Source organism: Platalea leucorodia (assembly GCF_965183815.1).
Source record: "Platalea leucorodia genome assembly, chromosome: 12".
Classification (NCBI taxonomy): Eukaryota; Metazoa; Chordata; class Aves; order Pelecaniformes; family Threskiornithidae; genus Platalea; species Platalea leucorodia.
In genome coordinates, this window is record NC_138834.1 from 8,903,402 (window position 1) to 8,926,171 (window position 22,770).

Consider the following 22,770-nt stretch of genomic DNA (forward strand, 5'->3'; position numbering starts at 1 on the left):
GACTGTCCCAAGCCCCTGACTGACGCCACAGACTGGTATTCTCTCCGTTTTGATACCGCTGTTTTGCACAACCTCTTGGCCCGCGCTCCATGCCAGGGTTGGTTGCAGGTTCGGACAGAGAGGGAGGACGGTCCGCATCCCTGAGCAGAACGAGTTAAGGTATTCCTGCAGCTTATTTTTGTGTTTGTTCACGTTTACTGAGATGTGCAGCAGCAGCTCCTGCAGCGTGTTAGTGACCTGCGTGGGCAATGGAGTGGTCAGACCTACATGGCACTGGCTTGGCACCGCCGCCTCCTGGGTGAGTGGTACTTACACTGGCTGTTCAGAAATGCGCTTTTGTGGCTGTTTCTAAGGTCAAGTTCTTCGATACCGGCCCTCTGCAGCTTTACCTTCACCCCGGGGTGGCTGGAGCACTAGCTATGGCACTCTGCCTATCTGCGCACGCCCCGAGGAGCCGCTGTAGCGGGGACGGGGCACAGAGGTGGGCGCTTTCTGCCAGGTTGCAGCAGAGGTAGAGCTGAGGGACCAGGACAGCCCTTTCCTCAACACAAACGGGCTGAATCTGCTTCTGCCCGTTGCAGGGATGGCAGCTCTTACCCTGGGGCACCCTAACTGCACGCCTGCCCTTTTCTAGCCAGGTCTTCCCTTGCTGTAGCACGAGCTGTTTGGATGGAGAGGGTTTTTCTTCGACCCCTTCCCGGCAAAATGGGTATTTCAGGGGCCTGCGACTGCAGAGGATTTGAGCTGATGGCAGATGTGGTCCCTTCTGGTCCTCCAGCTTGAGAGGAGGAGTGCAGGACTGCTGCTGGCTCCCCATTGCCGGGGCTGTGCACCCAAAGACTTGCCCTTCCGCTGCAGCACCACGGCAAGCCCGCGGCTGGGGGGCCAGCACGTCCTGTCAAGGTGGGGGCACGCACGTACTAGTCCTGCCTTCTGCATGTTAGCAGAGGAAACGCTGCCTTGTATAAATTTACATACGACTTGGCAAAATGTATGTTTGTGTCATTTCTGCAAGAGCAGCAGCCGGCTCTGCTGCTTGCACATTGTGGCGGTAATAGAGGTGCTTGAGTTATAGTGAAACTTATTTCATTTTACAGCTCCTACAGCGTTAACAGATGTACAGGCGTCTGATCCAATCATGCAGCAAGAGATTTTGGGGCCAGTTCTTCCAGTTTTGACAGTGTGTAAGCTAGGAGCAGCCATACATTTTACAAACAAGAATAAACGACCCTTAGCAACATATGTCTGTGCTGGCAGCTCCAATGTAATCATAAATAAGGAACCCTGCTAGGCAGGAATGTATCTGGGCTCTGCATACGGTCAGTACGGACAAAGCATCTGCCTTCTTCCCATTATATTAATGAGGTGCGGGCACTGGAATCCCTATGCTGTATGGCTGGATTTCCTGGGTGGGGACAAAGGACTTGGAAAAACAAATGCTAACCCAGAGCAACGGAGCTTTATTTGTTTTAAAGCCTGTATTTCATTTTAGTGACACCTCACTCCTACCCGCTCTCCTGCCTGCTGTCTCACCAGGCTCTCGTGCGTTACTGCGCGCTGCTCCGTGATGGTTAGCAGACGCCAGCTCGGCCACGCTAGAACTTCTTTGCTAAACCCCCACGGCCAGCCTCTGCTCCCAGCCCCGTGCGGAGGGCACACTGGGGCCTGAGGCCCCAAACCTTGCTGCAGCTTAATGGCCAGCAGCTCCCCCGTGTACCCTGGGGACAGCATTCAGGACAGAAAGGTCCCTTTTATACAGCCGAGTGCTGTACAACGAGGTGGTGAAGCAGAGGACAAATGCTGCGCGCTGTGAACCCTCAAAGGGCCAAGCACGGCCCCTGCGGAGCTCTGCTCTGCTCTGCTGAGCTGCAGCAGCCCACGAGGCTGGGCCCACGCTCAGCCTGATCTCTGCTCAGGCCTAAATTCAAGTCCTGGCCCGCTGCGCCTGCGTAACTGAAAGAAGAGGGTCACCCCAGACGCCAGCCTCCCTCTGCTGCAGCCCCGCAGAAACAATTGCACAGACGTCTTTGGGTAGAAAGGGAGGGGGGAGCTGGAAGCTGAGTGCACCCTAATAAATTTAATCTCTACATCCTGTTAAAGTGTAGTAGCTAAATTTATTTCTCCTTGCAATCAAAACAATACTAGCTTTGGTCCCAAAACAGTAGTGAGATTTCTTCCCCCCAGCTGGAAAAAAAGAAAATACTATAAATCCATCCCGGAGCTGATTTATATAGCATTCATGAAGAATTTATATTGCAAAGAATTTTATTCAATTAAACTTGAAAAGCCTCTAGATTCTTGAGGTTCAATAGTGATCACTGAGACAGAGCTATCATAAAACTGGATGGCCTGTCTGGAGCAGGCATTGAGAAAATGTCTGATGTGACATTGCAGCTGACGGTACAGTCCAAATCAAGAGCATTTGTCATTGGGATGTGTTACAGGCTAAGGCTTGGAAAATTACTCTGTGAAAAATGTGCATTAACAATAGCCATGAAATATCTGTTTAAAAAAAAAAAAAAGTGAATAATGAGACAGCAGTATCTATTAGTGCTGGGCATTTTTCACTCTGACCCCACTCTGATTAAAAAGTTAACACAAAAAGCCAGAGACTCTTTCAGGAAGCAAGTTTAAAGTTGTTTCTACTTAAATAATTGAACAGAGGAAGCTGCGTGACTGACTGAGAAGCTCCCGCCACTAGAAGTGGCACCCTTAGTGCAGGACGAGCACCCTCGATTTGTAATCACCTCCCCGCCCACAGGTTTCCGTGATGCTCCTCCATGTGCTCTTCCCAATTATATTTCCAAGCTGTAAGTGGCTTGGACTTCACTGTGAAACTGTCTGTATTCTCTGTGCAGCACAGCTAGCAAGGTGTTAACTCGTGCAGTTGGCTATAACGCACTTGTTTACATAGAGCGTGTGTTTTTTGGCAGTTTTCAGTCCATCAGGAAGCTGGAAGAGAATGTCTCCTCTCTTGAAGTACTGCCTTCTGCTGTCGTCATGTTTGCGGCCAGATTCCCCAAGCTCTAGGACACGCTCTAATCTACTCTGCTGAGGGTTCCGTGACAGTGACGCTCCCGAGGTCACCGCGGACGTGAACATGTGTGAGATACGAACCCCTTTAGGTGTTAGCCTCTCCCTTCCAGGCCTAGCTATCGGCTGAGGAGGCGCCAGGCCCCTGCTACTCATCACAACCCCTTCATCAGCAGACTTAGTGACTTGAGTGGTCCCCAGTAGACAGATACTAAAACTAAAGAAGGGCTCTACTCCTTCAGCTGGTACCTGCAGCCAGGGGGGATGCTGTGACCAAACTCAGAGGGGTCTGTGCGCTCGGAGCGGCAGCTCCACATGGAATTAATCCCAGCTACCTAAACAGAGGTTGGAATCCTAGAATCATCTTGCCGGCACACGACCTGTAGGATTTGGCCCTTCCTCCTTTAATCCCTCTATCCTGCGTGAGCCCCGTTCCTGGCAGAGGAGGCACTGGATTGTCAGCACGGAGACATTCTTCACGTGCATAAAGAGAGGCAGCCGGAGCCAAAAAATTCTTAGTGCGTTCCTGTAAATCTACACAGCTCAGCTTCAGCCAGGGCTGATGGATTGAAAGCAACTTAAAAAAGAAAAGCACGCTGGGCTCGGTATTAAAGTATGACAGTTAAGGGCCCTTTGGTACAAGTAAATCACATTTATTATTCCAAAGCTTGTGGACAGAGTTCCTGAATCTCTACACAGTTGCTGTTCTGTACGAGCATTATGACTTACAAAGAGAAGCTGATTGTTTTCTCCTCTTCATTCCTCAGAGTCCTGTCAAAGCCTTTGCACAGCACCTGCCACTGCCCAGGGAAATTAAGACATCTCTAGAAATCAGCTGTAGTGAAGTCTCCTGCCTCAGCTCCGACCCAGGGCAAACAGTAACTCTGATGCCATTCCCACAGTGTTATACAAGGGATATTTGGACAAGGCCCAGTGAACAGAACAGCTGTGTTCCTCACAGTATTTATGAACAAGGTCCTAGTTATTTAAGCTGGAAGTTCTTGGCAGCTCACATTTCCAATCCAGGCTTGTTCTCTTTCCCTTCCTTGATGGGGGAAAGCAGTTTGCTGGATTTAGCTTCCCATGATCAAGGAAACAAACATTCCAGCTCCCAGTTATGGTTCAGGCTTTACATATATTTTCTCTTCCTTCCCTTCCTTCATTGCAGCATAACGTGCCAAAACGAAGAGATAGTCGCTCAGTCTGGAAACCAAGGGAAAAGCAGTGAAACCACTTCTTGCACCAGGCGTTTGTATCCAGCAATGCACAACTACACAGCAAAGCACATTTGATTACAGCACAAGAGCTGCAGGTAAAGGAAGGCAAAGAGAGACCACACGAGAAGTGATTTCCAAAATGGCCTTCAATAAGAAAGTGAAGTGCCTGCTCCCTCAGCACCCCGGCAGTGTCTGTAAACATACTTTGCAGCCTTGCAACAACACTTTTTAACAAGCTGTTGGTTGAAGCTTCAAAGATCTTATTCTAGAAGGGAAGCTTCTTGAGAGGTAAAACCCGCAGTTTTATCCCAAGATTAAGGGAACATCACCAGGCACGCTTAGTAGTACAGAGTAAGGGTTTGGGATTTTATTTTTTTTACCTGTTTAAGTATTTGGCCACATTTGGATCTGCTTCCCCTGCTTGTACTAAAGGAACCACGCTAGAACAAGAAAAGGAAACTTTTAATGTATTTAACTTTCTAGCTCTGAACGCACAAATGACTGCGATTTGCTGCAAGGCCGACCTTCGCACCCCAACCTCACCTGGAGCCCCCATTCTAACTCCCCACACTCCCCACAGCACGCTGCGAACGCTGGTTACTTCCCCAAGAAGAATCTGTGGTGGCTACATAATGCAACTAATTTTTGTAACTGTTCTGGAGGACTGCAGCTCTGCTCCTCTAAAGGCTGCTCATCAGTGGCAATCACTGAACAATGGGAGCAGTTTGCAGGTGATTAATACCCTGAAGGATCACTATCCTTTTCGGCAGGTAAATGGGGACTCTTCTTTGGTTGAGGGAACAGAGCTGTTCCTTGCCTCCTGACTGGTGTACAGCCCTCATTCTAGCTTTCTTTTGACAAGAAGACCCACTGTGATGTTAGTTTTTCGAAGATCATGCTGCTCCGGTGTATCTTGTCCGAGTAGCAGTCCTCACAGCAGAGCACATCCACAGAAACATCTCCCTGCACATCGGCGGCTTCAGTAAAGAACCCCCAGCAACTCAGAACTGCTGATGAGCACGTTCAGGCTAACCCAAGAGACTTTGCATGGAAGTGATTTACATAACGAGCAGACAAGACTTTTCTCCTAGGGACCTTACCAGAGGAGCTTTAATCTCCAATAGAGAATTGAGAGAAGGTAGGTGTGGGCAGTAACATCTTAAAGCTTCCCCGGGCCTCACACCTGCCAGCGCCCCAGCTTCCATGTGTGCTAGCCTACAAAATACATTCAGCGAACCAGATACGAGCTGAACACGTAGATGCATCTCAACGTAAACCTGTCTGCTCTTTCTGAAGTTCTTAGGTCGGATGACCCAGTTCAGGGGAGGGAAGAGAGAGTTGCTTTTTGCTGACTGCACTCCTGGAATTTGACTAATACAAACATACGAAGCTTGACTCAAGCTCTAGCTGAGTGCAATACAGCTACAGTTGATTGCTCTGACTGCAACGATTTGCTATCATTGTAGCATTCTGATCACCTTTTATCAATTTTATTCTGTTACACTACAGCCAACACTCACCACCTTTCAGCTCTGCGGCAGACAGCTCGGGAAAAATGGAGAGCAGCACTGCTTTTACCTCCTGACTGAAACAACAATGAAACAGCACATCAATGTCTGCTAACAAGAGATACAGCCATCCACCTTATTGTGTAACTGCAGCAAAGCTTATCGCATCTCACATACACGTGCAACTGAACACTGTGTTACGGCTAGGCAACTGGGAAGAGATACCTGAATGCGGTAGGATGTGGAAATTTAACTCAACTGGGTCCTTCTCTCTGCTTTTCTTTTGGTATTTGTCCATGCAAATAATGACTTCACAACCTGTTTTCCCACGGCAAGTGGTAGAGCAAGTTCACCCTAACAAAGCGAGCCTGCTCCAGTCAGTGAGAGGCATAAGCAGTACCTACTGGCAAGATGAAAGCTCTGAGTGGAGGAAGCTGCTCTGAGTAACTGTCAATCCACTGCTCCAGCTCCAGAACTGGCTTCTCACTAAAAGATGTTCGTTCTACAGAGGTAAAAGAAGAATCAACTAAAAGAAACGCAGAAGTGATTCAGTCTACAGGTAGAGCTCTACTTTAGTATTTCTTGGATCTTGGTCCTAAGAAAGCATCCCCAAAAATCCTCCTGTTAGAGCAGGGCTGGCTGCCTATGCAGCAGCTGTGGCTGGGTGTCAGTGTCGGGGCAGCGCCCCAGGCCAGCTTATGTCCCTTGAGTCACACACAGGCAGCAGCAGCAGCTTGTGGGACCGTGTGTGACTTCATTCAGCACCAGACACACAGCAGAGCAGCCCCGGGGCAGCTCTAACTACCACATACCAGAACAGCCTCCCCAGTCTAGAAGGGCAGCTGTGAGTCAAGAACTGTTATCCCAGGAAAGGTACTGTGGGGCTTACTTAAGTGAGCCTCCCTGGCTGAGGAGAGAGGCGTCGCGATGTTGGAGCCCACATCCTGCAGCATACACTGGACCTAGATGTGGCAATCAGGACAAAAATAAGAAGCACTTTCATTAACCAGCCTTTGATGCTCCGGTACAACTGCAGCAAGCTCTGGGAAGCGACAGCTGGTTGTGCTGATTAAAGAAGATCCTACCCTTGTTGTTCATCATCCCCCAGCCTGCTGGCAGGGGGGATCAGATAAGTGCTCCCTAATTGCTTTATGAGAAGCCAGATTAGTGCATGTACTTGTTTTCACTGGCACATTAAACCACCCTGGCTGACTTTGCAGAAAGCAGACTGGGGAGCGCTCACATAATCCCTTTGCTGGTAGGACACTGAACCAGTAACCTCTGGAAGAAAGGCAGCGACAAACAGCTGCAGACAGTGCTGGCTTGATGTCACGTCCGCTCCACAGCCCGGGATACTTGAGAGGCAGTTTGGTAAAGAATTTTAAAATCTCTGATTAGCTTCTTCTGTGTTCTTGTGCAGAGCGAAGCTGGTTAGCAAAGCTCACGGACTGCCACGGCAGGACCTGCCTCCCACCATCGTGCCCATGTGGTACTTTGCCCCGATTTCAAATCTGAGGCTATGTGACAACAAGACTTGTGTCCATAACTGTGTACAGTAACAGGTCTGAATAAATCTAGAGATGTGTTTGTCAGCCCATAACTAATCACTTGATCTAGCAGTTTCCTTCTTGGTTAAAGAAATGTATTTCTTAGAGAGTAATCAAGGGTCAGAGTCTTAAGTATTTATTTAATACTAAATTTATTAAATTCCTGTGTGTCAGTGGGAGCACTGTGTCTAAAATTAAAGAGTTTAAGAATATGTTTCAATGGCACAGATGAAGTGACTGCACTGGGTAAGGATTATCATTAATACTCACTTTGTGAAGTTGTTCCACAAACGTGTGGCCCTTTTCACTGCTAAATTCACCAGCAAGCCTAGGTTAAAGAAAAAAGAAGAACAGAGTTAGCTGGAAATGAAAAAATTACCACGATTGTACATATACATTTTTCCATATGAAAAAGACAGAATGTGGACACTCCTGGCTGTTTGTCAGCGCAACCCCCCAGAGAAGTTCGGTCCACGGCGCATCCCCTTTCCTCCTGCTGGGCAGTGGGGCTGGGAGAGCAGTTCCTAATGGAAGACGATACCCAGAAGACCCCACGGAAAGGGGCTGGGACAGTGTTGCTAGGCCTTTGTGCATGTGGAGGGCCTGGGTTCGGCCTACCCAGAGCCAGAAGTCCCCGGGCTGGCGGTGAGCTCCCCGGAGAGCAGGGCCACCCTGGCAGGACAGGGCTGGGCCTCCGCGGCCCCTCCGCCCGGCAGCGGGAGAGGGTCCTGGGGCAGGGGGTTACCCGATGGCCGAGCTCAGTTCGTCCGTGGCTCCCAGGGCTTCGAAGATCCGGTCACCCTTCGGCCTCCGCTCCCCCGTGAAGGTGCTGGAGAAGCCTTCGGAAAAGGCCCGGGGGAGGCGCTCAGAGGCCGGGCCCGGCCCTGCCCGCGCTCCCTCGGTGCGTGTCCCCCCGCCCCCGGTCACTACCTGCGTCTCCCGTCCTCGTGTAGATCTTCGGGGCCCGGTCGCTGCGGGGGCCGCGGTCGGGGGGGCCGCCCTCGGGGCTGCGGAGGCACAGGCCGTGAGAGGGGGCGCCGGGCGCGGTGCCCGGCGCTCCCCCCGCCCGGCCCCATCCCCGCGCTCACCTGCCCGCCCCGCTCCGCTGCCGCTGCCGCCGCCCCAGCGGCCCCCGCAGGCCCCGGCCCGCCGCCGCCGCCGCCGCCGCCCGCCGCAGCAGCGGCAGCAGCGCCATCCCTCCCGGCCGCCGTAGCCGCCGGCCGCCGCCCCCTGACCCTCGGCGGCCGCCGTCCCTCCCTTCGCCCACGCGTGCTGTCACCCCAGCGCCGTACCACTCCGCGCCGCCGCCTTCCGATTGGCCTTCCCGAAGACCCGCCCCCGAGAAGATCCCGGCTATTGGTTTAAGCGCAAGGAGGGCGGGGCAGAGCGCGGCTCCTATTGGTGAGCGACGCTGTCAGTCCGCGTGATTGGAGTTGGGGAGCTGAGGCGGCGGCGGCGGCGCGGGATCCCTGAGAGGCTGCGGGGATGTGGGAGCGGAGCCTGGTGCTGTCCGCCCCGGGGAAGGTGATCCTCCACGGGGAGCACGCCGTGGTGCACGGCAAGGTAAGGAGCCTGCCGCCGCCGGGGGCTCCCGGGGCTCCGGCCCGGCTCCCCTCGCCTCCCTGACGCCGCTTCTCCTTGCCCGCAGGTGGCCTTGGCCGTGGCGCTGGACCTGAGGACCTTCCTCCGCCTGCGGCCCTGCGGTGAGGGCAGGGTGTGCGTCCGCCTGCCCGGCGTCGGCGTCGTGAGGAGCTGGGACGCTCCCCGCCTCCAGGCCCTGCGGAGGGGCTTTGCAGGCGAGCGCTGGGAGGAGGAGACCGCCGCCCGTGTGGGGCTCTCGGTCCTGCCCGGTGACTGCCCCGGGACCCCGCAGGGTTATTTGTTCCCCCTGCAGAGTGTTGCTGGGTCTTGTCATCTGTGACCGCGCTCAGTGCGTGCTTAACGAATGTGTCCCTGCACACCCCCAGCTCAGGCAGCCGCACTCCCTCTGTGTGTGCCTCCTGTGACCTGCCTGGTGCTCTGGTATCTGCGAGTGGCCCTTGCTGTGTCCTCCTGTTTCAGATTCCCAGGGGCTTGTTCTAGTGCTGCTGCTGCTCAGGTGGTGGTGTAATACATACAGAAAACAGCCAGGGACCACATCCAGGTGTATTACTGATGGGGGGCCGAAAAGGAGTCTCCCTGAAGCTGGTCAGAGTTGAGGGCTCTTGGGGAAGACAGGGATGTGGGGCCTCTTTTTCTGCCTCTCTGCCCCATGCCAGCCCTCACTGGAATTTCTGCAGCATCTTGTACTGGGTGGAGCCCCGGGCTGGTGTTTGTGCCGTTTCCTTCCGGAGTACCTGGTGTTAACTCCTGTGACCCTCACGAGCACCGTTTGCTTAGCAGAAAGCAGAACAAAGTCTGAGTCAGAGCATTGGTAACCTCTCAGCACTGACCAAAAGTTCTCTTACGCTGATGCCTGCTCCTGGCCATTTGGAGTCCAGACTCGGTGTGCAGCACATCAGAATGTCCATGTTCTTTATTAAAGAGTTTGTGATTTGCCAAGTTCTACGTAGTGATGGGCAGGTGCACTGGAAAGTGTAGTCAAGGAGACAGTTGCTGTAATACAGTGCAGGTGTGGGATGTGGAAACACTGGGATTTCAGAGTGGCTGGTGGATATTTTGCTTTTATTTTGTCATGAATCCTCAGGCAGAAAGTTTGTAGGTGAAATCTGAAATTGGCTCGGTCTGTTTCTGCCTGCTATAACAGGAGATGTTGTTCTTGTAAATACTGCTTTCAAGTTTAACAGTTCCCTGGTTTCGAAGTGTTTAAATTCTCCCCTGCTTGCTTCCATAGCTGACTTTGATGAATCTAAGTCCCCCAGCGTAGAACAGCTGGATACACTGAAAGAGTTTGCCGGAATCGCTGCTGGAGCCTCAGCTCCCGAGAGCCTTGCTACCCTTGCCTTTCTGTATATGTGCCTGGCTATTTCGGCTAAGTATGGGTAAGGCTCTCTTCCTGCCCTAAAATAAACATGCTGTCTTCAGTGTTGTTCACCATTAATTCCTTCTACAAGGTCACAAGAAGAAACCAAATCTTTGAGGCAAAATAAGAAATTACAAGGAATCTCACTTCATTTAGGTTCTGAGCACCTCAGGAGAAGCTCAGAGCTGAGCTGTTTGGTGGGTGGGGTGCCCCGAGCAGGTGGGCTGGGAATCATCTGCTCTCATTTAGGCAGCTAGCTTTGAGGTGCTTAAGTCAGAGCAGTTCATCTCACCCTTCCTGTGTAGTCAACAGCAGCACAGACGGACATCCCTCCCTCCAGCAGGCAGCTCATTTCATCCTGGCTTAGGTTAGAAAAACTGCTACAGAAATGAGCTGTGAATTCCTTGTCTCAGCTACATCTGAACCCTCTTGTGGGCTGAATCTCCCTAGAAATAGGAGAACTTGAGGTAACCGCAGCTCAGGGCTGTTCCAGTTTCTGAACTTGACCAACACTGTTGATGAGATCAGTGTAAGTTACTGGACAGGTGCTCAGGGCAATGTCTGATGCAGCACTGCTTGCTATTTTAAACCAAGTCAGAACCTGACTTCAATATTCATAGCAAAGGAATCAAAGGTTAAAGAATTATGATGTGTAGCTGCATCGTGTTTTGCTTTGCAGTCTCTGAGTTGCTTGGTGATAGCACTGGGGCTGTCATCAGCCTGCTCTGAAGCCATCAGTTCGTAGTTCACGTCACTCACCAGCCAGTGAAAAGCTCCTGGGTTCGATGTTAGGGTCTGTAACACAACCCGGACGCGTTCAGTGGAGAAAAGGGGGGCATGTGGGCTCAGATATGTGCGTGTTTCATCTTCCCCATCAGCTTGTTGCTCCAGTGGGATGTAACTATGCAGTTAGGGATTTGGGATATTTAGGCTTTATTTAGAAATATGTTTAAAGTCATGTTAACAACAATCTTTGAAGGGTCTCTTTATGGTGCTACTCAAGTATTTAGTTACTAAGTGCCCCCGCTAGCAGCTTGACAAGCTGTGCTAATCATAGATCCAATTCAGCAAGGCTTTGTTCTAGTACAATGGCTTAGCAAGGCTACTCAGCTGTGCTAACTGAGCACTCGTGAAGCCCGTGTGTGTCGGATGCATATGCATGTGCTGATGTTGCCAGTTTTCAACCAGCTTGTCCTGTGATCAGCCCTAATTGGCATCTTTTGCCTTTGAAGTGTGGTCTCAAGATAGAATTCAAGGTCGTTGTGTTACATCCTGTGTGTTTGTGTTTCAGAGATGTTCCGAGTGTGGACATACTGGTGTGGTCTGAGCTGCCGACGGGAGCTGGGCTGGGTTCAAGTGCCGCCTATGCTGTTTGCTTGGCGGCGGCCCTGCTGACAGCGTGCGGAGCCATCTCGTGCCCTCTGAAGGAGGGAGAGTCCACAGCCAGGTAACACGCTGGGGAAGCTTCCCTGCTTCGGATGCACGGCCCAGGGCAGCTCTGCTCTCTGCGCCCCTGTCCTTCCTTTTACCTGCACAAATTCTGGCACGGGCACCTCTCTCGGTCTCTCTGGCCAGCTCCTGGGCTATGGCTGTAGCGGTGGCACCCTGAGCCCAGCTCCTTTCCCTTCCTCTCCTATTGCTGCCCCGCATTCCCAGTAGGAGGGACGTGCCCTGTCCCAGGGCTCTGACCTGTGAATCACACGTTTACAATTTGCTTCTGATAAAAGCAACTGGATGCAGAGACTTGGTAAAACTTGAACCATATCCCTTGTCTAGTGTAAGATATACATAATTAAAAAAAAAAAAAAAGCTTTATTTTGCCAAGCAAATAAAACACACACTTTCATTAAAGTGAATTTTTTTTAACCTCTATTTCCTCTCTGTCCATGAGCATCTTCCAGGTTTTGCTTTGAGTCCTCAAGGAGTCGAGGATCCTTTCTGTTTTTTCTGCATTTTCATATTAATTTTTTTCTGCACGTGCTACATTTCCTTCTGATCTCCTGCCTGAGTTTCCCCTTTATCAGTGGCTGGTGAAAGGGAGTTTCTTTCCTTCTGCCCTTGGGTTGCTTTCCCTTGGAGTTCAGTCTTGAAAAACTGGTCTGCTCTGCTGTGTGTCTGAGTAGGCTCTGTTTAAAGATGCATATCACAGCTGGAGCGTCAGAACCCTCTATTGTTCGTTCGGTGCCAGGTGCAAACCTTTTATGGTTGGCTTCTGCGGATTTTGTGTGGGACTGAAAGTGAGACAGCAAGAGGGGGTGACTGTGTTCTGCTTCAAAAACAGAGTTTGCAGCCTGACCCAGAAACACGTTCCTAGAGTGGAGCAGTTTGTACGCCGTGCTCAGGCAAATCTCCCAAACAGTCACACAGCGTGAGAAATGAAAGGCCAGTTCCAAACCAGGCAGTGAGCAGCGAGGATGTCTTCATTCCCTGCTCGCACGTCTTAGCTTCAGCTTGAATACAGCGTAATTTTTTTTTCTCTTCCAGCTGGCATGCAGAGGGGTAAGTGAGAGATGGGGGTGTCAGACTTCAGAAGGTTTTTGCTTAACGTCGCAAGAAAAGAACAGCGTGATATGATGACTCCTGTGTAGAGAAGAATCGCAGCCTCTCAAAGAGGGTTAAAAACAAGTGGTTTACAGCAAACTGCGCTTCTATTTTGAGTAGCGGTGGTGTGAGCTGTTTTCCTGAATGCTTCACAGATTAAATATTGGCAAGTGAAATGAAAGGTGTGTGGAGATGGATAAAGACATTCAGCGGAGGCCCAGGGAAGTGGGGAGTTAAAGGATGCAGCTTCCAGATAGCAGATGGCTCTCAGAATTTCTGCCTTGCCTTAGCAGTGGTCAGTGACTGTTCTTGTTATTTCATGCAAGACTCTGTGATGCTTTTCCAAAATCCATGTTTGTGCCTCTGCTCCATCATGTAATACCTGTCCTGGGCCCCATATTCTAAAATCCTGTGGAATGCACGTTCTTGCTGCACCAAACACCAGCTCTGATCTCTGCAGAACATCACTGATGCTGGGATATCAGATACCACTCTGCATTAGGCCATTTGAACTGTGCGCTGTGTGTCTGGACTGCAGAGCAGGCAGCGCCGTGTTCCAGGGGAGGCTCAGAGATGTGTATTCGTGTGCCTGCGTGAGCCTAATTGTGTTACAGCGGGGTGCGGGAGGGCTAGCTGGCTCCCCGGGGTGCCAGGGTTTGAGGTGGGCCTTCGGCGTGGAGTGAGTGAGTGGGTTTGAAATAGACGGGAGAGTTCTGAAGGTGGTTGTGTGGGTGCGTGCCTTGCAGAAGCAGGCCCAGAGCGGTGGGGTTTTCAGAGGCGCTGTGGTGGAATTGCAGTGAAGTTGCAGCCAGCAATTGCTTTGTAACTGGCAGCTCTGCGTTTGCTTTCTGTATTGCTACAGTGCATTAATTAGTATGTTCAGTCAGGGGCCTTGATCCTTGCTGAGTTTGACCCAGCACCAAACTCTTTGTGCCGGCATTTAAACTCTCAAAGCACTTAGCGATTTATGTGACTGCTTTTAAGACAACAGAAAGACCTGTTTTTGTGGTTTTAGCATAACACCTTCTGTATCTGCATTTGGTTCCCTTCTGTGCTCCAAGTGCCAGCAACCGGTGCAGCTTGAAGTGTTAGGAGTTAATCCCTAAAAATCAAAGTCTTTGCTGGAGATAGTAAATCAGTTCTAACTACACCTTTTGACCCAATTTGTGAGGCTTCTGCAGCTGAGCAGCTGGCAATTAGAGGCTGAAGTTGCACGTGTGAAATGCAACTTTTACTGTTCTCTTCTCACATTGTGCCTTCTGTGTCTATAAATACACCGTCCTGCCTGTTGGTGAGCAGGATCTCCGGCCAAGATGTGTGGTAACACGCAGAGTCGGGGAGGTGGGGATAGGTCTGGACTTGCATTCAGTTAAAATTGATCTTCACTAGGCCAGGGCTAGGATCTTCTCCCTGAATCTGCTCCCTCCCTCGCCGCTGGCCTGCAGCAGGAACGCTGGGTAGCGGTTGAGCCCTTCGTGCTGTCTCTGTCTGTGGAGCAGCGCCAGTTCCCCTCACGGGCCTGGATGTGTTCTACACGCTGCCGTGCAGAGAAGTGCCGGTTAGGCGCTGTAAACAGCGATGCCCGCTCTCTGCTGAAAGAACGCAGCACACGGAGGGAATTTGTGGGGCTGGTGCTTCCCACAGCAACTGGGTGCCTTGAATGGTTCCCGCTGCTTTTGTATCTCCTGCAGCCTCTGGTGCTTCTGTCTGTCCCTCTGCACGTGCTGGTTTCGGTTGTGTGTTGGAGTCATTTTCTTGCCTTTCAGGTGGACAGAAGAAGAGCTGACTTTGATTAACAGCTGGGCCTTCCAGGGGGAGCGGGTGATCCATGGCAATCCCTCGGGTGTGGATAATGCTGTTGGTACCTGGGGTACGTGTGCGTTTGCTGCTCCCTGGCACTGAATGTGGGTGCTGAGGAGGGGCTGATGGCGTGGCAGAGCAGCAGACATGTTTCCATTCTTCGCTGCAGAGTGTGCATCAGCTGTGGGACGGTGGTGAGCAGATGCCACAAGTTGCATTTCTCCAAACAATAAGGCTTGGTTGGGGTTGCTGCAGAGACACTGGATCAGCAGGTTGCCTCACTGCACTGAGGTGCAGCAAAGGGACCAGAAACTCCCAAATTCAGGTCCCTGTTTTGACCCGAGCAGAGGGAATCCTTCCCTGTCTTGGTTTGCCTCATCTGTCAGCTTGGGCTGGAGCCAGCTGGGCTGTTGGGGACCGGCTGCAGTAACACCAGAGATCTGCGTCCCCCAGGCAAGCACTGTGGGGCAGAGACCCTGCTGCAGATAACTGAAATTTAAACATTCTGGCGTGGACAAAGAAACCTAATCCTGTCCCAAGGATAATGCAGTAGAAAATGCAGTTGGACAGCTGTGATTTAGTTTCAATTAGCAGAGACTTCCAAGTGTTTTGGAAGTGTCCTTGGAGGCTTTTAATAATCTTTCTAATGAGACCTAATCGCAATGCCTCTGTAAAAGTAGGAGCCACGTGAGACGTTCCTTCTGGACAATGAAATTCCATGCTGAAGGACAGCTGCTGACATGAGTGCACACGTTCAGTCCAGTTTGAAACCTGTATGCTTGGCTCTGCCACAGGGAATCGCTGCTTGATTCTTTTTTTCAGTAAAGATTTAATGCTGGCCGAACTCTTTGCCTTTTAAAAAATATTTAATGTGATCCCGAAGTAGAGGAGAGCAAAGGGAAAGGCATTGGGTTAATTACGTCCGGCCAGACCCTCTCATTAAGTCAGCAGGGTTAGGCAGATTCATGCTGTCTGAGAACATGGTTCATTTAGCTGGTGTTTCTTGCAATTACTGTCATATGCTCTGGGTGAGGTTCTAAAGATGAAAGACCTTCTGTCTCTTACGACACTGTGTTATCTCTCAGCTTGCTGTGTGCTGAGACAATGCATGTATTTTACTTTAGGTGGAGCCCTGAGATACCAATCAGGAAAAATCACACCATTAAAGAGGTAATATTCGAGTTTAAAAATAACACTTAGATACGGTGGGTGGAATATGTCAAAGAGGCATTGGGTGGATCTCGTAGGGTATGAGATTAATGGGAGATCGCTAACAGTGTGGTGGAAGGGCTTTGTAGCCAGATTTTGCTGTGGGTGTGGTGGCTAGCTTGAGTGTTGTCTTGGTTTGGGGTGGACGGGAACAATGAAATGTTTGGTCATTATCTGACGTTAGATGAACACAGCACAAAGGATCAATATTAATTTCATGGCATTATGGGCAGCAGGAACGGATCTGCTCCTGGCAGCAAATGACCTTGCGGGGAGGGGGGACTTTTTGCTTACCTGGTGGTAGGACTGTGTGAAAACCAAGCTGCAGAGACAAATCCAGGTCCTGCATGTTCCCTCTGCTTCCTGCCAATGAAGTATAATCTGACTCCATTAAAATCTTTCACAGTGCATGAAATTGCTCTATTAGCAGTTAATGGCTACTGCTGGCTAGTCTCGCAGATAGTATTTCAAAGGAAAAATTTTGCTTGAAAAACATGGATTTCAGTAAATATGTTACAGTCCTATTTATAGCACTACTACAGTTGTTCCTTGTATCTAAGATGAACAAGCCTCAACCTAGCCAGCACTTAAGCGCCTGCTTAACTTTTTTAAAACTAATGGGACTCCTTTATCTTGGGTGCCTTGCTCAAATAGGCCTTTTGAGGCAGAAGGAACTGTGGCTGTCTGGGCCTTGGGAGCTGCTGGGGTACTGCGAAGGAGAGAGGCAAGGAGATGTCTCTTGTTGCTTCCAGGGTGCCGATGCTGAGGATTTTGCTGACTAACACAAAAGTCCCTCGAAGCACCAAGGTCCTGGTGGCTGGTGTCAAAGAGAAGATCCTGAAGGTGCAGCACCTGCATGGTCGCGGGGATGGAGATGTGTGCTGGGGCAGGGCAGGGGGATAGCCCTCACAAGCTCAGATCTCCTCATGTGGGATTGCAGGTCTCACGGGGGTTTCTTGGGAGATCCCTCCTGTGGTCACTGCATTCCTACCTGCCGCTACCTAACACCCAGCTGCCCTGGGAATGGGGGTTCAGGTTGCCTCCTCCCTCTCCAGTGCTAACAGGGCTTGCCACAAAAATCACCAGTTTCTCTGGCCTGTTTCCCTCTCTTCCTCCGGTTTCTGCAGGTGGGAGCAACTTAGCATTGCCCTACTCTGCAGGGGGGTGGGGTGGGTCTGTGAATGAGTAGCCCCAAGTGGGGTGAGGAATTGTCCACCTCCAAGAGACTGGGCCAGTCTTATCACAGTGGTATTAGAAGACTAGCGAGCAGTCTCCTCACATCTTGCCTCCCGCCCTTCTCAGTTCCCTGCTATAATGAACCCGGTGCTGGACTCCATCGATGCAATTTCTCAGGAGTGCCAAAGTGTTCTGGAAGCGATGCCTGCAAATCCATCACCGGAGTATTACCCTGTGCTGGAGGTAAGGGGCTTGTTCGCCAGTATTTTTAGACACTGTTACTGTTGAACATCAAAATGTCATTTAAAGAACATTAGGTCTAAGAAAAAAATTTGATAGCAGGAAATGTTCAGTTCCGAGTGAAACCGTGGTCTGTGTGTGCTGCTTTTAATGCCCTTCCTGGAGCCAAGGGACAGAAAATGCTGCTGGTGTCTCTCCACAGTGGTGCACAGGGAGGGAGGGAGGGAGTGGACTGGTGCTTTGTGGACCTGTAGCTCCAGAGGTTTTGTTTCCCTTTGCTAAGAAACGTGGAGTGAGTTCAGGCCGAGACGCTGCCTCCCTGCGCCGCGGGCCAGCCACGCTCGTTCTGGCAGTCGCTGCCTGTGAAGCAACTGCTTTGTCATTGCCAAGGCTGGAGTGAAGCGCAGAGAGCCCAGCAGCCACTGGTTTGTGATGGACTGGTTACGAGCCAGCTCCCATTGCTCTGCGCTCATCCTGGCTCCAGAGAATAACAAACAGAGTTGTGCCCAGAGCTGACCTGACATTGATGCATGAGGTGCATACAGAGATCTGTGTTTGTCTTGGCTTTGTTCAAAGTAGGAGAGGCTGCTGTGGTGGGGGGAAGCACGCTTCCAAGTGGAAGATGTTTTTTTGCAGTGCTGAGAGCACTGTAACACTGATTCATACAACCATGGGGTGAGGATGTGTGGCAGTGTCCCAGCTGAGGCAAACCTGGCCTGGCCCTGGGTGCCAAGTGACTTGGACAGTCAAGAACCATTTGGTACCAGCGGTGCAGTTCCTTGTTGGCATCTGGATCCCTCCCCTCGGCTCTCCCGTGAGGACTTCTGCTTGTCCTTGCTCTCGCTGGCAGGTTGTCCCTTCCACAGCCATGAGTGTGTTCCGGAGGTGCGGGAGGGGGCTCTGGGGTGGGACAGAGCTGCTGTCCCAGCTCAACCCGTGGCAGCAGCGCAGGGCTGCTCTGTTAGCAGATGGCTGGTACCACCTTCTCCTCTTCCCTTCAGGCTGTGTTGCACCTCACTGCCTGGGGGTGAGCTGCTGCTGGGACTGCAGCGAACACGGGAGGGTCTCCCATGGGATTCACAGCAAAGTCCTTCTGTTCCCTTCGCACCAAGAGGGTGGTGGGTTTCTGTACCCATCAGGGTGGGCTGAGTCTAACGAGGGCTGAGCTGGCATCGGCTGCGGGAGATCTGGAATCTGTTTACAGCGCAACTTCAGACAACTCCTCTCCACCTTAATGCATTATTGCTCAGGCTGTCAGAAGTATTGGGAGACAGGGAAGAGGAGGGCTAATTTGAAGTGTGCTTTGAGATCCTGACATGAAAGATGCCAAAGCAGCCCTGTATGCAATGCCCGGGAAGCAGCACTGCAGTGAGCAGGTTTCTGTCTTGAATCTCTTGTTTCGTCTTGTGCTTGAATTGCCCACAGAGGCACAGTTGATTATATGCAGCATATATATATATATATATATATTTGGCTGTTTCTGAAATGTGCAGTTCTGGACAGCGTTGTAGTTGAACCATCGAACTAGTCTACTGTGTCATAAGCTGTCATCTGATTCCTGGCAGATTTTGGATCAGGAGATGACAGGTGTCTTGGATCATCATAGACAGTGCTGTGCCCTCACTCAGGCATATAAAGAGGCCTCTAGATGGACGTCTGTCCAGCCCAGCACAGAACTTGTGATATATGCGCTCTGCATGCGACTGGCTAATTCATCTCCTCGCATTTGTTTAAATGCAGTACAGAAATGCTCTGGAGCGGGGGAGAGGGATTATTTCTGCATCGTCCCCTCCTGTGTGGTGTTGGCAGGAGACCCGTGCGGAGCTGAGGGAGGGCGATGTGACTGATGCCTGTCACGCTGCAGCGTGGCTCCCGCTGCTCCCTGTGCGCAGCATCCCTGCCGGCTCGCTGTCAGCTGCAGGCAGGGAAGCACTTGGTGGCACTGGCTGGAGGAGGGAGCACAGGGCTCCTGTTAGGGAGCCTCTCTGGGACTGGTCCCGTCTCAGCTGGCTCCCTGCTTGTGACACCCTCTGGGACAGCGAGGGGAACAGCCGCCACGCGCCTGGGAGTTGATTGAGTTGTGGTGTCAGACCAGCGTTGTTGAGAGTGAGGTTCCTCCACTGATGGTGCTGATGAGCTGGGAGGGCACTGCGGTGCTTGAGGGCCTGGTGTTGGTTCCTGGCCCTGCTCCATGCTCGCTCCAAGTGCGGGCCAAGCCCTTCCCTGTTTCTGAATTCCTCACCTCTAGTACTGGGCGGGGAAGCTGTAACTCGCACCTCTGTGTGGTGTTGCCCATTCCTTGGGCCGTTTGGACTTTGCTGCCATGGCAGCTTTCCCCAGGAGGAGCTGGGAGGCTGGCTGGGACAGCGTGGCAGAGTTGCACTTGCAGCTCACCAGAGCTGGGCAGCTCTACTTGGAGGGCGGCCTTGCTTGGAGAGTGGCTTGCGCTGCTCTCCCCTGAAGGGAGGACCCTCTCGACCCCACTTGAGCTGGGTGCCAGATTCCCAGCGTGGTGCTGGTGAGAGGCCCCTTGGCTCGCAGCCCAGGCCCTGCCTGTGACGAGGGAGAAGTGCTGCACAATGCAAACAAGGGGAGGTAGCTCCGCGTCACCTCTCCAGCAATGTCGTTTCAGACTTGGCTGTGTCAGGAGTCCCCTGGATTTAGTTATGCTGGATGGATTGCAGAGCAGGGCAGGGTGACAGCCAGGAATGAGAGATGCTGGCTTAGTGCCCTTCCCACGGCCAGCAAGGGGGCTTGCACAGTCTCCTGCTCAACACTTGTGTGACAGGGGAGAGGTGAAGCAGTCGGGAGGCATCGGGGAGCTCTGATTTAGCGCCTGAAATAAATGCCTGCTGGCAGCTTGCGGTGACCAGGATTTTCTTTGTCCTCCCCGAGCAAGGAGGTCCAGAAGTTGTTGTACCACTGTCACTGTGGTGGGCAGCAGGAGCACAAATCATGAGGGGGACAGGAAGAGCTGAGCAGCCCAGGGCTCAGACCCTGGCCTCGACCTCGCTGTGCAGTGCTGCTGAGCCGTGAGACGTGCTGGTGGCCTAACTCCCTGCAGAAATTAATGGCTGCATGGGGATGTGGCTGGGAAGGTAGGGCAGCTCGCCTGCACCTTGCTGGGGAGGGAGCCACCGCTGTGAAGAGCCTCTGTCACCATGCATGTTCATCTCATGTGTGTGCGGTTGCTTTTAGGAACTCTTTGACATAAACCAACACCACTTAAACGTGATCGGAGTCGGCCATCCCTCCCTGGACAGGCTGTGCCGGGTGACGGCATCCCACGGCCTGCATAGCAAGCTGACCGGGGCTGGCGGGGGCGGCTGTGGCATCACCCTGCTGAGACCAGGTCAGTAACCCTCTGCTCGCCCTGGGCATCCTTCCCTGTTCCACGCAGCCCTGCCGGTGGGGTCGGGTCTGGAAGCAGAGGGATACGATGCCAACGCTTGTATGGCTGTACTGGGATGTGGAGCCATGTCATGAGTGTGGGATGGTGTCAGGCAGAGCTGCCTGGCAGTGTGCTTTGCAGTGTTTCATACAGGGGCGATTCAGCACGTTCATTTATGTGTGTCAGATCTTCAGGGCATTGGCCCTGCTCCAGGGGGCAGGTGTTTAAACGTGCAGTGGCCCATTTTGGTCTCCCTGCAGTGGCCTAGCTGACTAACTGGCTGCTCTTGCCTTCCTCTTGGCAGACACCTCCCTGCTGGCCGTGGAAGCAGCCAAGCAAGACTTATGTGCCTGTGGATTTGAATGCTGGGAGACCACTATTGGGGCCCCCGGCGTGACCCTGCACCACTCCTCGTCGTTAAATGCCAAAGTTCTGCACGCGCTCTCTGAGAGTTAAGCTTCTGCCTCTGGCAAGACTGAACTCTTGGCACCGCGTCCTCGGAGCGATACCTGTGTGTGTCCTGATGCCTGGAAACATCTCTCTTGCTCTCCTGTGTGGCTGTGAGCCTCTAGATGTGGGTGCGGAGCCAATTTCGGGCCTCGTGTCGCTGGGAGTGGGGTCTACAATGAGGACCCAGGAGCAACTGCTTGCGCTTGGGCTAGGCGCAAGTTTGACCCAGGGTCTCAAAATCCTGTTTTGAATTTACTTAACTGCTGTGCTAATCCCAAGGGGCAGGAGGAGAGGGTCTTGGCTGGATTCCAGCACAGGTAAAGACAGTTTGCTTGGTTCTGCTGCTTCAGATGCATGTGGTGTATCTTCCCTTCTCCCCTGGTGTCCTGCGAGGGCGGGCAGCGAGGCTGGCAAGGTGGATGCGCAGAGCGCTTTGACGTTTTTGGGTGAAAAGTGTCTTGGCAGCTCAGGGCTTGACACTTAGGTCTCCATTTCTCCTGGACTGCAATTCACAGTGAAGAGGAAACCTTTAAACACAGCTCTTACCTGCTACTAATTAAGAGTTGGATAATTAAAATGAAAGAAACAGGACACTTTTAATGATACTATCACTGTTTTCACTCTTTCCCACAATCTCTGCCTGGGCTGATAAGCGGGGTCCTGTAGCCAGCCCCTGGTTCCTGTTCACGTGCTCAAGATCAGGTTCAAACAGCAACTGTCACCTGCAAGGAGGGCGGCTGAAGGCAAGGAAAGTCGTAACGTTTCTCCTTGCAGTAGCTGTTCTGGGGTCTCTCACGCTTCAGTCTTAAACGAGCGTGTCCTTGCCCCTGCCTCTTGGTGGGTGTGCAAAACGTGCCACTGCCAGGGCGAGGGGGACGGGGCGCCGAGGGGGGTCGGTGACAGAGCAAATGCGGACTTGTTTTAGTTGGAAGTAATTAGTTTTTAAGTAGGGGGGGAGAAAAAAACCACCACCTCCTCAAAAGCTGACCATAACTTGCAATTGGCAAAATATAAAACCTAAATGCATTTAAACTTCTTACGCAAATGTAAATGCAGTTTTTATTTTTGAAATTTTAATGAGTTGTACCACGGAACTAAAGGGAATTGGCAGGTAAGTGTCTGAAGCCGGGGTATTCTTGAAGTAATAAGCTGACTCTTAGTGGCTGTGGTCTCTTCTATACCCGCCAAAGAGATTTTATCATTGTTCTGTTTGTCTGGGGTTTTTTTGTTTGGTTTTTTTTTTTTTTAAGTGTAGTTCTGTTCAAGAATTGCTTCATTCAAAGCTGAGTAATAAATTGGCAGAGGTGGGGGAGCTTCCCTTCCTCTTCCAGTGCAGAATAAAAAGATCAAGCGCGAGAAGTTGAGATGTACTAGCTCTGAAATCCAGGCATCGTGATGACCAGCTTTAGTTCGCTGATCAGATGTAAAACTGTCTCTGGTTTTAATAAATCGATGGGGTTTTATGTGCAAAGTGTTCTTTGATAATTATGCTGGATACAAAAGGGAAAATGTACCTTACACTGCTTCAATAAAAACAGGTTTCTAGATGCCGGGTTTCTACATGTCTAATTACAATTCCAATTTGCATCCAAGAACAGCTTTACACTAATCACAAGTCAGAAAGCCTGATAAATAATTTACCATTTTCTAATACAGTGTAATCAATGTGAGTATCTGGAAGCGTGTTGACTCTATA

At 51.5% G+C, this 22,770-nt stretch overlaps 3 protein-coding genes across 14 annotated transcripts in view; 2 read left to right on the top strand and 1 right to left on the bottom strand.

Annotated features, from left to right (window-relative positions):
- Window positions 1–4,256, top strand: part of UBE3B (ubiquitin protein ligase E3B) — a 29,683-nt gene extending 25,427 nt beyond the window's left edge. For 7 of the 12 annotated variants that reach the window (XR_014229587.1, XR_014229589.1, XR_014229590.1 and 4 more), the window contains 2 exons: window positions 2–903; window positions 2,934–3,018. The gene's annotated coding sequence lies outside the window, so the exon portion shown is untranslated. Of the gene's footprint in view, window position 1; window positions 904–2,933; window positions 3,019–4,201 lie in introns of those variants that run through there. The other 5 variants (XR_014229591.1, XR_014229592.1, XR_014229597.1 and 2 more) reach the window with 5 other exon arrangements.
- Window positions 3,096–8,500, bottom strand: MMAB (metabolism of cobalamin associated B; the record flags this gene model as incomplete). Its single annotated transcript, XM_082324808.1, has 9 exons — window positions 3,096–4,236; window positions 4,631–4,690; window positions 5,771–5,835; window positions 6,163–6,260; window positions 6,648–6,720; window positions 7,576–7,633; window positions 8,051–8,144; window positions 8,236–8,276; window positions 8,394–8,500. 9 exons carry the CDS (start codon window positions 8,498–8,500, stop codon window positions 4,149–4,151), a joined length of 684 nt encoding a protein of 227 aa, XP_082180934.1. The 3' UTR covers window positions 3,096–4,148.
- A 204-nt stretch (window positions 8,501–8,704) lies between these two features.
- MVK (mevalonate kinase) lies at window positions 8,705–22,544 on the top strand. Its single transcript, XM_082324947.1, has 10 exons — window positions 8,705–8,868; window positions 8,954–9,101; window positions 10,139–10,286; window positions 11,559–11,714; window positions 14,575–14,678; window positions 15,733–15,778; window positions 16,570–16,660; window positions 17,120–17,236; window positions 20,432–20,585; window positions 20,929–22,544. Exons 1-10 carry the CDS (start codon window positions 8,791–8,793, stop codon window positions 21,078–21,080), a joined length of 1,194 nt encoding a protein of 397 aa, XP_082181073.1. The 5' UTR covers window positions 8,705–8,790; the 3' UTR covers window positions 21,081–22,544.
- Window positions 22,545–22,770: the final 226 nt, after the last annotated feature.